The 13,045-nt window shown below is 45.2% G+C and overlaps 1 protein-coding gene across 7 annotated transcripts; it reads left to right on the forward strand.

Moving 5' to 3' along the window:
• The first annotated feature begins 1,680 nt into the window (after positions 1–1,680).
• tdrkh (tudor and KH domain containing) lies at positions 1,681–12,929 on the forward strand. 7 transcript variants are annotated; one of them, XM_046368552.1, is made up of 17 exons: positions 1,696–1,797; positions 2,774–2,817; positions 2,920–3,025; positions 3,140–3,254; positions 4,083–4,240; positions 4,323–4,414; positions 4,533–4,749; positions 6,131–6,267; positions 6,355–6,468; positions 6,661–6,853; positions 7,045–7,211; positions 7,465–7,640; positions 7,764–7,980; positions 8,873–8,983; positions 9,073–9,127; positions 10,601–11,830; positions 12,076–12,152. In XM_046368552.1, the coding sequence occupies exons 4-16, from the start codon at positions 3,181–3,183 to the stop codon at positions 11,800–11,802; spliced, it is 2,913 nt and encodes a 970-aa protein (XP_046224508.1). In that variant the 5' UTR covers positions 1,696–1,797; positions 2,774–2,817; positions 2,920–3,025; positions 3,140–3,180; the 3' UTR covers positions 11,803–11,830; positions 12,076–12,152. The 7 variants fall into 7 exon arrangements, with proteins under 7 accessions (XP_046224511.1, XP_046224508.1, XP_046224510.1 ...); XM_046368554.1 differs by having other exon boundaries at positions 10,655–11,830; XM_046368558.1 differs by lacking the exon at positions 10,601–11,830 and adding an exon at positions 12,342–12,929 and having other exon boundaries at positions 1,697–1,797.
• Positions 12,930–13,045: the final 116 nt, after the last annotated feature.

Below are 13,045 nucleotides of genomic sequence, written 5' to 3' on the forward strand. Positions count from 1 at the left end.
TGCTGCATACATTATGTAATATGCCAGGGAGATATGTATACTATAGCTAAGAAAGTCATTCTACGTGTATGTTGTGTAGTAAGCTGTTAGTAGCCCATGTGCCTCACCCTAATCATTTGGTCTATTTTCACTTTTTAATTTCACCTACCTGTTTTTGAGAAAAGTAATCATTGAATATTGTAAGAGCTTTTATTGTCTGCTTATATGCAGACCCCTTTATTTATCTTATGGTTCTGACTTGGTGTACAGGGGGAATAATGTAAGAACGGCCCATGTTCTGAATTCTGGAGCTGTACATTTCAAAGGTGCTGAACAAATAGTTATATTGGCTATGTCTGTCCTAGCTCGCTCATTAATGTCTTAATCTAAATTACAGATTGCGTCTTATCCGCTTGTCATCCCTTTATGCCATAGTTTGTACATCTCAACTGTCAGCAGAAGCCACATTCGTTTAAACAAGTCAGCCATTTCATCTATGCTTTTTTTAAAGGCAGTAAATGAGGCCGAATTAACTGTTTCGCTGCCAGACAAGGCTCCGCTGATAGCCAGGTGTAGCAGTGGAAAGGTGTTAGGGCTGTTTTGGGGACTCTGCTGATGGGACAGCTTTATGTAGGCCCTAACAATTTGTGGGCACCGTTTGTCAACGTTATAGTGCACTTAGTGTATTGTTTAGTGTTGTGTTGTGGCTTTGCTGGCATGCATCACACTTTTTATTTTTATTTTGCCCCACCAAGATTTACATGCTAAAATCGCCACTGAAACCTCATGATTTAAAGGTCTTGGATGAAAATGAAAAGCCTTCACTGACCAATCATCCTACAGTCCGGTCAAAAATTGTCAACCTTGAGCAAAAAATACTGTAAAATAAATAACACAAGTATTGAGCTATATTGTATGCCATCAAAAAAATATATATATATACTACTACAATTGCTCAGAGAAAGAGATTTTGTTTGTGCACTTTACCCAGCATCAGGACATTTTAGCCTCAGTTACCTCTGCCAGGAAGCTGAAACTTGCCCGTAAGTGGATCTTCCAGCAAGACAATAACCCCAAGCACACATAAAAATTAACAAAGAAATGGTTCATTAATTGGCCACAAAATCAAAAGTCTCCAGACTTGAAACCCATTGAAAATCTGTGGTTTGAATTGAAGAGCAGATGAAGAATATCAAGGATCTGGAAAGATTCTGTATGGATGAATGGTCTCAGATCCCTCCCAATGTGTTCTCCAACTCATAAAACATTTAGGAAAAAGGCACAGTTGCATTATTCTCGAAAGGTGAGGTATTGAAAACTGGTGCAACTTTTCTATTACAGAATAAATATGACTTGTTAAGCAAAATCTATCTGAGCAATTGCATTAGTATAACAAAATATAATTCCCCCCTTTTTTTGCATACAATATAGCTCAGTATTTGTTATTTAACACAGTGTTTTTTGCTCATCTTTATCAAGGGTGGCAATAATTTTGGACCTGACTGTACACGTGCAACAGCTGTATGTACAATATATTTATTTCACTGTTTTTTCTGCAACATCAATTCACCTTCTGGAGGACAATTTGAACATTTGATTGGTGATTGGTTATTTTAGGCCACAGCTCTTCCCCCAAAGCATGACCAGCCGAGCACCTCGGCTGTGATTGGCTGAAATCACTAGTATTCGGAATCTTAACCAACCAGTCAAATAGCATTGAGTTTGCCTTGATATAACATTACTTACGTCCGTCCATGCGTCGAGTTGGAACGGGGAAGATTTTTGAAGAGCGGTCAAAGGACGAGAGAAGGTGTTTTTGTAAGTGTCAACGATAACTAACACTAGTTTTGATTGCTTTTAATGTAATTGACATTGATGCTCATGTTTGCCATATCGAATGCTGCTAGACAATGTCACTGCGACTCCGTTTGCACCAAATGACTTGAGACCTCATTCTGAGTGAGTTAGCTAGTGTCGGTACACTGCTTTCTAAACCGGCATTGCCCATCGGATGCAATATGCGTTTTGCCGGGTGTGTAGTCCGCATTTGCCGTACATGTGTTTCGCTTTTCAACTAGATCGCTTTTATCTAGTTGGAGTCTGTACTTCCGTTTACCACCGCACCATAAAGCAACGCACGAGTTGAAAATATTGAACGCATGTGGTACACAGAACGCATCACAGCCTAGTGCGGCACTCAACGTAGCGATACGGGCTTCTCCATTGCAATGAATGATTAACGCCTGAAAGGACATAATAATTTGCATCCGCATGTAACGTGAGCACATGGCTCAAAGGAAATTTTAAAGAACGTTTGCTTATTTTGAACGTCCTCGCTGAAAACCAGGTTCTCTACGCTAGCATCTTGTTTGTGGTCTCCGGCGCTAAATGTTTTACACGACGCAGTACATTTTGAGTACTACGGATTAATTGCTGCAGCGGTACCTAGTCCCGATTGTGGCGATGCTTTCAATTGCCTGTACAGCATAGTCACGCACATTTTTACTTAGACATGGTGTGTTTAGTTTTAAGTCTGAATACAATTTCTATTTGAACATACTCTGTCCGTGAGGTTGGACCCACTTCAATATGCGGGTCTCTGTGTGGTAATCATCTTAAAGCACGTGCACAATTTAGATGTACATGCAGGTGAGGCATGCAGCATGCATACTGAACTATTGTCTTGCAGGTGTTTTGCATGGTATTGCCCATGTCAGGTGAAAGACATTTAAACATCAGTACTGGCGCTCTAAAATGCTGGGTAGATAATTCTTTCCTGTGGCTATTGTCTCAGATTTCGACCAGCTGAAGGACCAACCCCAGCAGAGAGCCAGTAGAGTAAGTACAAATGTAATTGTATTCAACATTCTGGCTTGTAAGTGCTTTGTTTGACTATATACCAATTACCATCAGTCTGATTTTTTTGTATTTATTTATTAGGCAAGCTAGCTTCCTGCATGGTCACTGACATTCAGCCAAATTCCCAACAATAGTCCAGCTCAGCATGAGTGTACGATCAAACTGAGTCCTTTCCAGTTGCCAGCAGGTATCTACAGTCTCTAGATGGTGCCAAATACTTCATTTTTTGCTGTAAAATGAGCCACTCGCTGATAACCTCTCTTACCCGTCTGTCAATTCTCCTGGTTGGTGAACTCAAAAGAGCCCAAATTCTAGAGGAGTGACATTGTTTGGGTTGCCAAGATGGACGTGGGGAACCTGGGGATCTCTCAGTCCCAGGTGTTTCTCAACTACAGCCCGCGGGCCATCCTGTCACAGTGAGACGACACACACGCCTCAGTCTGCATGGTGTGACCGCTATAGCTGCCTCAGGCCCGAGTGGGCCGTGTACTACACACTGTTGGGTTACTTATGCCCCAAAACCCAGTCGAATCCTTTCAGTTCTACACTATAATCTCCTCTCCAGTCCGGTCCTATTTCAGCACAAGCAGCAAACGCATTAACATAAATGGACTTGGACCAGTTACGAAGATTAGAAAGATGGATGTATTTATCTGTATAGTGTTTCGGGCCTCATGTGGTCTACTTCTAATGGCAGGAGTTGAGCTGGGCCCAACTGTGGTGTTTGTTGCACAGCTAACAGCACGTCTGGGTTCTGTCTGCAGCCGCCACTCTGGGCTGAGGCAAAAGGCAGTATGCTCTCTGCCCTATGGCTGAACCGTGCTTTGTGTGTGTTCGTGCTCAGTGGCTAATCACACAGGTTACTATTGTGTGTGTTGGTTTGATCTGAAGGAATGCAGTAGCCTACATCAGACTAGTGGGGCGATTGCTTCATGTTCTCCACGGTATAGATGTTGAGGGAAATGGTGTTATTCCCTCTTGCTTTGGAATAACTATTTTATTTATGATACTAAGTATCATTTAGCCAACTGGTTTGTACGCTCACATTTTCACTGCATGGCTTCTATGGAGCTTTCAGGATGTGCAGTTTCCAACAGCAAATGTGTCGTGTGGGAATGGGTGGCACTGTCAGGAGGCCATTAAACACGTGCTTTTCAGGTGGAATCTGATGTCTGTCTGGGTAATCTGAATTATGACGTGTTCTAATTGTCTAAGTGGTGTCTGACGTAACATGCTTTGTGTAGGTGGAGTCTCTCCCTGGGCACGCGGCGTGTGATGGAGGCAGTGCGGGAGGGCCCTAAGAGCACCCTGAGCTCTGGTAAAGTTGTGGCTCTGGCAGCGGGGCTGTCTGTAGGAGCGACGGTGGGATACATAGTCTACCGGCAAATCAAAAGCACCAGCTGTGAGTCTCGCATCTCGTTGGTACTCGATAACCATCTTTTACACTATGGGTTATGGAGTGGTGTCTTCGTTTTATTTTATAGCTCCGCTGGCTAACACCGAGGAGTCCAGGATGTCAGTACCTCTGGAGGTTTACAGGACTGTTACCAAGTACCAAGCCTCCTTCCTGGACCTGGTCAGTGACCTACCAGCCCGCCTGGCCCGGTTGTCTTACTATTTCATCATGATGTCAGGCTCTGTGTGATGGTGTGGAGGTTCTCTTCTCACCTGTCCCTCTTTCTCCCTCCATCCAGGTGATGCAGAAGTCCGGTGCCCACGTGAGGGTGCTCTCTGAGTCTTCGCAGGCAGGCGAGGGGGAGCAAAGTTCCCAGAATTCGGTGTGTTTCCTGCTGCAGGGCTCACCTCAGCAGGTGCTGCTGGCCAGGTGTTCCCTGGAAAACCTGGCCGCAGACTGTGAGACCACCACTGATGTCATGGAGGTACCCCAGACTGCCTTCGGACGCATCATAGGTAAAGAGGGTGTTCAACATGTCTGTAAAGAAACTGCCGTGTCTAGGTTTAGAGGCCAAGGGGCAGTATTTTCACTTTTGGATGAAAGGCGTGCCCAGAGTAAACAGCCTCCTACTCTTTCTCAGATGGGAATATATGCATAGTATTATTACTGGTGGTTAGAAAACACTGAAGTTTCTAAAACTGTTTGAATTATGTCTGTGAGTAAAACAGAATCATATGGCAGACAAAAACCTGAGAAGAAATCCAAACAGGAAGTGAGAACTCAATATAGAAAACAGTGCCATTGGATGTCCATGTTAGATATGGATGAGCATGCACTTCCTAGGGCTTCCACAAGATGTCACCGTCTAGATTCTGATTGTATGATTCTCCTATGAAGGAGGGGCTCATAATAGCTCTTTTGGTGGGTGGTCTGGGAGAAAGCCTCGGTCTCGTTGTGCACGGTCACGAGTGTACTTGCGTTCCAATGCGTTTCTTCAGTGATTAATGTTTAAAACCATCCTAAATATGGATTGCATACATAATTTGACTTGTTTCTACGACCTGTAACATAACTTTTTGAGTTTGTCTGGAGGAATTGCTTGTTCTTTTTAAGGGTTAAATGCTGGGCTGAACAAGCTAACAACAAGTGGCTAAATTATGGGGTTTATGGAACAAATCAGTTATTTGTTTGTGAATATTTATAGTTTTTTTGCAGCTTCTGTTGACGCCAAAATGGCGGCTATTTCTTTGGGTTCTGATCGGCGTTCTCAGATTCTTTTCTGTAAAGTGTTTTTTAATTTTTTTTTTAAAAATCTGACAGCGGTTGCATAGAATACAGTCATCTTTAATTTTCTGTGAATAACACTTGCATCTTTTATCAATGTTTATTGTGAGTATTTCTGCAAAATCACCGGATGTTTTGGAATCAAAACATTTCTGCACGTAACGCGCCAATGTAAACTGAGTTTTTTATATATAAATATGCACATTATCGAACAAAACACACAATACATGTATAACATGATGTCCCATGAGTGTCATCTGATGGAGATAATCAAAGGTTAGTGATTCATTTTATCTATATGCTTTTGTGACTGAAATATCGCTCTGTGTTGAATTTGGTGGTCATCTAACATGAATATGTGTTTTCGCTGTAAAACATTAAAAAAATCGGACACGATGGGTAGATTAACTTGTTGTATTGGACTTGTTAATGTGTGAAAGTTAAATATTTCTAAAGAATATTTTTATCAGCTAAATGAGAGGGTGTGTTCCCTTCAGGGAACTCCTTGTGCCACCCCCCTAGCCCCAACAGGTGAAAAGACTTGTTCCAGTTCTCACCGTTTCATAGATATAATTCAATCATTCATACGTTTTCTATTACTGTGTGCTTCAGGTCGTGGAGGGGAGTCTCTGAAGCTCATCACCAGGACAACCGGAGCAAGAGTCCTATGTCCCAGGGAGAGGGGGCGGGGCCTAGAGAAGGGCGTGGTGTCTGTCACAGGGACGAGACTGGAGGTCAGACGGGCCAAGGTAAGGGCAAGAATGTTTACGTTCTGCAGTGTTATGACCAGCTATGTACCCAACACTTAAACAATGTCATGTTAATTATTCTTATAGGAGCTCATCCTAGAGAAGGTATTTGAGGATGAGGCTGTAAGGAGGAGGATTACCCAGTCCTCGGCCCTGCGCCAGAAACGAAGACCCTTTGAGCCCCAGGGTCAAAGGTCTGAGGTAAACAAAGGTCCAACGCGTCACTTTTCTGGAGTGCAGAAGTCCTGCTATAGTAGTCATGTAGTGACCCATTCACCCTGATGCTCTAACACTTTCCTCTAATGGTTAACCTATATAGGGGTGTATTAGAGCATCTGGCTGTATGGACTCTACTCTGTTGCTACAGAGGTCACTGAGATCAAACCCACACAGGAACTGATGCTGGAGGAGGCTCCACAGTCTCTCTGGATGGAGGAAGGGGGGCTGGTCCATGCTAACGGTGTCCAGACCGCAGTGAGAGACCTTGCCCAGGATAGAGGAGAGACCGTACAGCTGGCTTCAGAGGCACGAGAGGAGGACGATCTTCTGTCGCCTGCCTCCCTATCAGATGTTTCTAAATTTGAAAGTAAGTTTTGATGATCTGATTTTTGGGATAGTAGTAGCCGTTTTGAAATTTGCTGTACAATACTGAGATGGATACAGGTGCTCTCCCATTGACTGCTAATTTCCTTAATCATTGACTACGAAATGAGATTCCCTATTCTCTGCAGCACAGACTATGTAATGGTGTGTATGTTCATATTTTCTCTCATCCAGTTCCCAGCCCAGACCTGAGCTTCCAGCCAGATGAGCACCTGGAGGTGTATGTATCGGCGTCAGAGAACCCCCACCACTTCTGGATCCAGATCCTGGGGGTCCGCTCCCTCCAGCTGGACAAACTTACTGCCGAGATGAGCCGCTTCTACAGCAATGGCACCCTGCAGGTCAGTCATTGCTTGTGTTCTTTAGACACCAAACAGGTGAAAACGGACTGAAACGGGAAGGGACTATTGTTGTCTTGTCCATTAAGACCTTTGTTTCCCGTTGCCTGCCTTAATGAACACAACTGTCTAGATTCTACCTACAGAAAAACATTGAAATAGTCTGCTCTAAACACCCTTCTACATTGCAGAGATGTTTTTTTTTACACTCTCTATAGGATTGTCTGTTGTGTTGAGACTTGTGTTACTCGTCCAGGAGCAGCGAGTGGAGACTGTCGTGGTGGGGGACATCGTGGCAGCTCCGTACCGGGACTATGGCACCTGGAACAGGGCGAGGGTCCTGGGGGTGATGGGCTCTGGCCTGGTGGACCTCTACTATGTCGACTTCGGAGACAATGGAGAACTACCCAGGGATAGTCTGCGGAGTATGAGGTGAGGGGTCAGAAAGAGGTGGACGATAGTCCAGCATTCCTCATTGTATTAATAAATCATAGATGAAAGCTTTCTCTAGTGGCTCTTTGGCTAATGTTTTGTCTTCTCTCATGCCCCTTCTAGAAGTGACTTTCTCAGCCTACCATTCCAGGCCATCGAGTGCAGCCTAGCTGGAGTCAACCCTGCAGGTGAGGTGTGGAGCGACCAAGCCCTGGACGACTTTGAGCGCCTGACGCATGTTGCCGAGTGGAAACCCCTGCTGGCCAAACTGTGCAGCTACACCCACTCCGAGGTCTCCTCTTGGCCAAGTGTACAGCTCTACGACAACACCGAGGGCAAGGTCCGTACTGGACTAGGATGGAAAATGGCTGTCAACTATCACTCATTCACTCACACTTCCTCTCCCCCTCAGGCTCTTATAGCCCTGTCACACTTCCTCTCCCCCTCAGGCTCTTATAGCCCTGTCTCACTTCCTCTCCCCCTCAGGCTCTTATAGCCCTGTCACACTTCCTCTCCCCCTCAGGCTCTCATAGCCCTGTCACACTTCCTCTCCCCCTCAGGCTCTCATAGCCCTGTCACACTTCCTCTCCCCTCAGGCTCTCATAGCCCTGTCTCACTCCCTCTCCCCTCAGGCTCTCATAGCCCTGTCTCACTACTTCTCCCCCTCAGGCTCTCATAGCCCTGTCTCACTACTTCTCCCCCTCAGGCTCTCATAGCCCTGTCCACTTCCTCTCCCCCTCAGGCTCTCATAGCCCTGTCTCACTTCCTCTCCCCCTCAGGCTCTCATAGCCCTGTCTCACTACTTCTCCCCCTCAGGCTCTCATAGCCCTGTCTCACTTCCTCTCCCCCTCAGGCTCTCATAGCCCTGTCTCACTACTTTTCCCCCTCAGGCTCTCATAGCCCTGTCTCACTACTTTTCCCCCTCAGGCTCTCATAGCCCTGTCTCACTACTTCTCCCCCTCAGGCTCTTATAGCCCTGTCTCACTACTTCTCCCCCTCAGGCTCTCATAGCCCTGTCACACTTCCTCTCCCCCTCAGGCTCTTATAGCCCTGTCACACTTCCTCTCCCCCTCAGGCTCTTATAGCCCTGTCACACTTCCTCTCCCCCTCAGGCTCTTATAGCCCTGTCTCACTTCTTCTCCCCCTCAGGCTCTCATAGCCCTGTCATACTTTTTTCTTCCCCCTATGATTGTCAATATTTGAACTTCCTGGTCTGGTGGTCTCTCTGTCAGGCTGTAGATCTAGGAGAGGAGATGGTGAGTCTGGGCCATGCTGTACCTAGCCAGGATAATGGGAACGGGGGTGGCGACAGGGACGACCCTGGAACACTACAGAGGATGCTGGTAAGAACACCAGGCAGAGGGGAGGGACCATCAATTAGAGATGAAGATTTCAAGTACAGAACTATATGACTTAACTGTGTTCCTTTTAGGATGATGTGACTGGAGCCACGTCGGAGCTAAGCCTGTCCTGCATCAGCTTATCAGGTGGGTATACACAGGGTTCCATTCAGTAGGTAAATTAACAAAAAACATTTAAATGGACTATGTTCTACCTTGAGCGAGTGAAATAACTCATGTTCCTTTTCAATGCATTTATTCGCATTGTTGAACGTGACACGGGCTGTTGCGGTGACTGTATTTGGCAGTCGCAAGTCATGAAGGCAGTCAAATTCCACATGTAATTAGGCTTTTCTAAGCTCTGATGCTGCTGCTGGTCATTAGCAAGTTTGTTAGGCTACTAAGTGCATGGTACTCAGCGCTCCATTGTCCCTCTAATCACTGACATCAATGTAAATGTATTTGCAAATCTAATCAAACACTTGTCGCTCAACAGTTCAATAGGCTATGCAATTGAGGGAGAAACAGTGATGGCTGCTAATAGAAAGAGGAGGATCCCATCAGCTTTCTACAGACTAGACCTACTTTTTGTTTCTCAAATGTCCTAATGTTAAGCACATTGCTTCTCTTTACAATTGGAGCATAGCCTACCTGGCAGGCATGAAAAATGATCCACAGGGAAAGTGTCCTCCATTTGCTTTTTAAGTGCGTAGATGTAGTTTACGTACTCTAAAGGTTGGAGTCATTAACTCGTTTTTAGACCAGTCCACCTGTTAACTAACTGTAGTTTTGGCAAGTCGGTTAGGACATCTACTTTGTGCATGACACAAGTCATTTTCACATGACTGAGAGCGGCGTGAAACGCTTTGGATTGTGCAGCACACATAGGGAGAAGGTCACTCCCGGCTGCAAAATAAATCTTTTTTTTTTAGGTACATTACAGCCACAAAGGGGGATTCCGCCAGGAAATTCGAGGCATTCGCAAGTGCTGATCAAATTGTGAATGAGAGACTATTGGAGTGTGTACAGCCTGCGCAAAAAAACAAAGCAGAGCTCATGCCTTTCAATCGACTTCAAATCATTAGTCTCATGCAACCTTACAATGTATTAAAACAGCCCAACGTTTGTATGAAGTTACATTAACTCTAGATTAAGCGTATAGGAATATCTATTTCTTTGTTAACCGCTCAACACAGAATGGCAACATGTGCAAACCCTCAATTTGCAGCTAATATTTATATTTTATTCAGCTTTGTTTAATTGTATTCTTCATACTGTAAAATAATTCCACGGAATTCTAAGCAAATCTTGTCTGCTAAATGAACTAGTGTCGCCCACAGCCATTTGGCATAGCCACATCAGGACCTAACATAAGGACTACATTTTCTTCATTATGTTTCTTTTAGACATGTCTAAAATCAATAATGAAGATGTAGGCTATATTACATGGATTTATTAGTTTTTAAAGTGGGTTGGAGGTTGTGTGGAAGCCATGAGATGCTAAATGTTTGTCAAGCAAATAACAAGGTAATTAACAATCTTGACAATCACCGGCTGATGCAATTTCGTGACCGCCACAGCCCTATACACGGCCCTAGAAAATCAAATCGTTGTCCCCAGGTGTTTTCTCTTTTCGCAGTGTGACCAACTCCTTTTGGCGACACATGTCTTCAGTTACAGGCCATCAGAATGAGGAGTGGGTGTTAAAGCTGGCCACACCGTCATTCTCAGGCTCTCTGAGCCCTCTGGAGCTACAGCGGGCTGATGTTGATGACAGCCCCTCTGGGTTTAGCTTTGGGCTGACCCACTCCACCCCGGCCCAGCAAGCCCTGGTGGACCTGGTTTCCCACATCCTGGAGTCCCCCAGCCCCTCTGAACACCCCCTCTCCCCAGACCACCAGGTCCCGGGCGAGCTCTGTCACACACTCAACCGAACCACCAACCTCTACAGCTTCTCAGTGCCCCAGCTGCAACTCACACACACACTTCCTCTGTCCTCCTGTACCTCTTCGTCTACTTCCTCGTCGCCTCTGGAGGTCGTGACCTCTGTGTTGGGTTCGGTCATGCTGAGTGACAACGTCTTCCTGGAGGGCTCCAGTTATGACGGGGATGAGGAATGTGGCGTAACCTCGTCTTCCGGAGAAGTGGAGACAACTGGGGGAAACTCAACTTGGTGGTCGACTCGAGGTGACAGTCTGGAGGAGGAAGTGGACGAGGAGCAGAACAGTGAGGGGGCCATCGACATCGGTTCCACTCCTACCTTCCCCACACAGAGGCACTTGTGGCTGGAAGAGGGCAGCCATGGGGGTGGTGAAGATAGCACTGAAAGTCCTAGTGTGGTTGTAGTTGGCAGCAGCAGTAGTAGTTTCAGTAGCTGTGGGAGTGATATTATCTATATGGGGTCAGTGGCGCCTGCTTGGGAGAAGGGTCAGGCTGTGTCCTGCCCTAATGTTGATGGTGGCAACCCACAGAGGAGGAAAGCAACAAGATTACTGTTCCACCTCTCTGAGGAGGCAATGGACATGAATGCCCTGGAAAGCCAAGCTGGAATGGATGAGAAGACTGAGGAACAGAGAAACCGACTGGACGAACACGAGATGGAGGAAGTGAACAGTCCACTTGGGAAGGAGGCAGGATCTGAACACAGGAACAAACCTTCAGCGGGATTTCATTCACCAGAGGTTGGGACGGAGAGTGGAAGATTGGGTATTGCAGAGCGGCCACCGCATCAGAGGAGTGGTCTGCAAACCTCCGAGCAACTCAACAAGGAGCCCAATTGCACTGAAGCAAATGACAGGAGAGCGAGCCCTCAGGAATTATGACCTATGAAGGAGTCTATCCCAAACAGAGGTAAAGCTGAATTTCAGAGGGACTCTACTTTTCACAACTAGGGTTGATTTGTCACATGGCTATTGTGTCTTTGGGCCTGCGTCACTCCTCTGGATCACCAAGGCACTTCCTGTCGTTCATCAGGGGTCGCGTGGAACACTGTCTGGACAATTCACGGAGATGTGGTGGTGAATTAAATGTGAAACCAGAATGACGATGCTTATTTATTAGTTTACCTAATGTGTGTTTTTATATTCTTGTTTCAGAAGTGGCCTCAATCTCAGGAAGCGTTGATGATGTTCTAGAGGACGAGTTCGTCTGAGACCAAAGACAGACTTGTCAAGTTCCGTATACCCTTCCCTGGTTTTTGTTAAATATGCACTTATGTAATTTATCTAATTTAATGATGAATGGATACAAATTCAAAGGATTGACGTTTTGATAACATGTCTTTTTATTGGACATGTGTAGTGGGATGTGTTGTAATAAAATTGGCCTGTTAAATTTTTTCCTCACCTTCACTTTCTTTCAGCACTGACCATCCACTCTCTGCATCAACTCCATGTTATGAAGTGGACACCTTCCCTCACCCCCAAACCACCAACCCCCTCGTCCTCTTCATGAAGCCTTACTTGACTCATGCTGACTCTCAAATTAACCATTTGTCCTTGGCATTTTCGGTTTTATCTGAAACAATTGGATGATTTTTTTTTCAAAACCTCAGCGGGCAAATTTAGCCACTTACCATGTGGCCTGAACTGATCTGATCACTACTGATCTGCAGGAATGGTTAGCATCTGCAGACTGTACAGCAGTTCTCACAGCCAATTTCATTGAACTGTGGTCTTTCCCCGATACGGGTTGATTTGGGTTATTCCTTTATGCCTTTCATACAGTTATGCTTTGTGCTGCTATGTGTTGATTGTTTAAGTTGCTGAGAAGAGATGGAGGAAAAATAAGTTGAATGCCAGTATTTAAGATAAAGCACTGTGATAGGAGTCATCTGAGCCCTATATTAGGTGATTGTGGCTGTTAGAACAAAATCAATCTGTAAATTAAAATGTAAGCCTCTGTACTATTGTGCGTTAGTTGTTGTGAAAATAAAGATATTACACTTAAATATGTCAGAATGCTTTTCTGATTTGATTTCAAAGTATAGTCTGTTCCACTCTACAAATGCCTTTTACAGTATATTGACTATGAACCTTTTGGCAGGTGACGTTGCTCTTACTTTTA

Source organism: Oncorhynchus gorbuscha, linkage group LG11, assembly GCF_021184085.1.
Source record: "Oncorhynchus gorbuscha isolate QuinsamMale2020 ecotype Even-year linkage group LG11, OgorEven_v1.0, whole genome shotgun sequence".
Lineage (NCBI taxonomy): Eukaryota > Metazoa > Chordata > Actinopteri > Salmoniformes > Salmonidae > Oncorhynchus > Oncorhynchus gorbuscha.

Bases quoted from the DNA above. Each gene is read 5' to 3' on its own strand.
- tdrkh (XM_046368552.1), top strand. From the start codon at position 3,181: ATGGACGTGGGGAACCTGGGGATCTCTCAGTCCCAGGTGTTTCTCAAC. The intron at 4,415-4,532 runs GTCAGTGACCTA...CCCTCCATCCAG, and splicing joins AAGCCTCCTTCCTGGACCTG to GTGATGCAGAAGTCCGGTGC. The intron at 7,981-8,872 runs GTCCGTACTGGA...TCTCTCTGTCAG, and splicing joins ACGACAACACCGAGGGCAAG to GCTGTAGATCTAGGAGAGGA.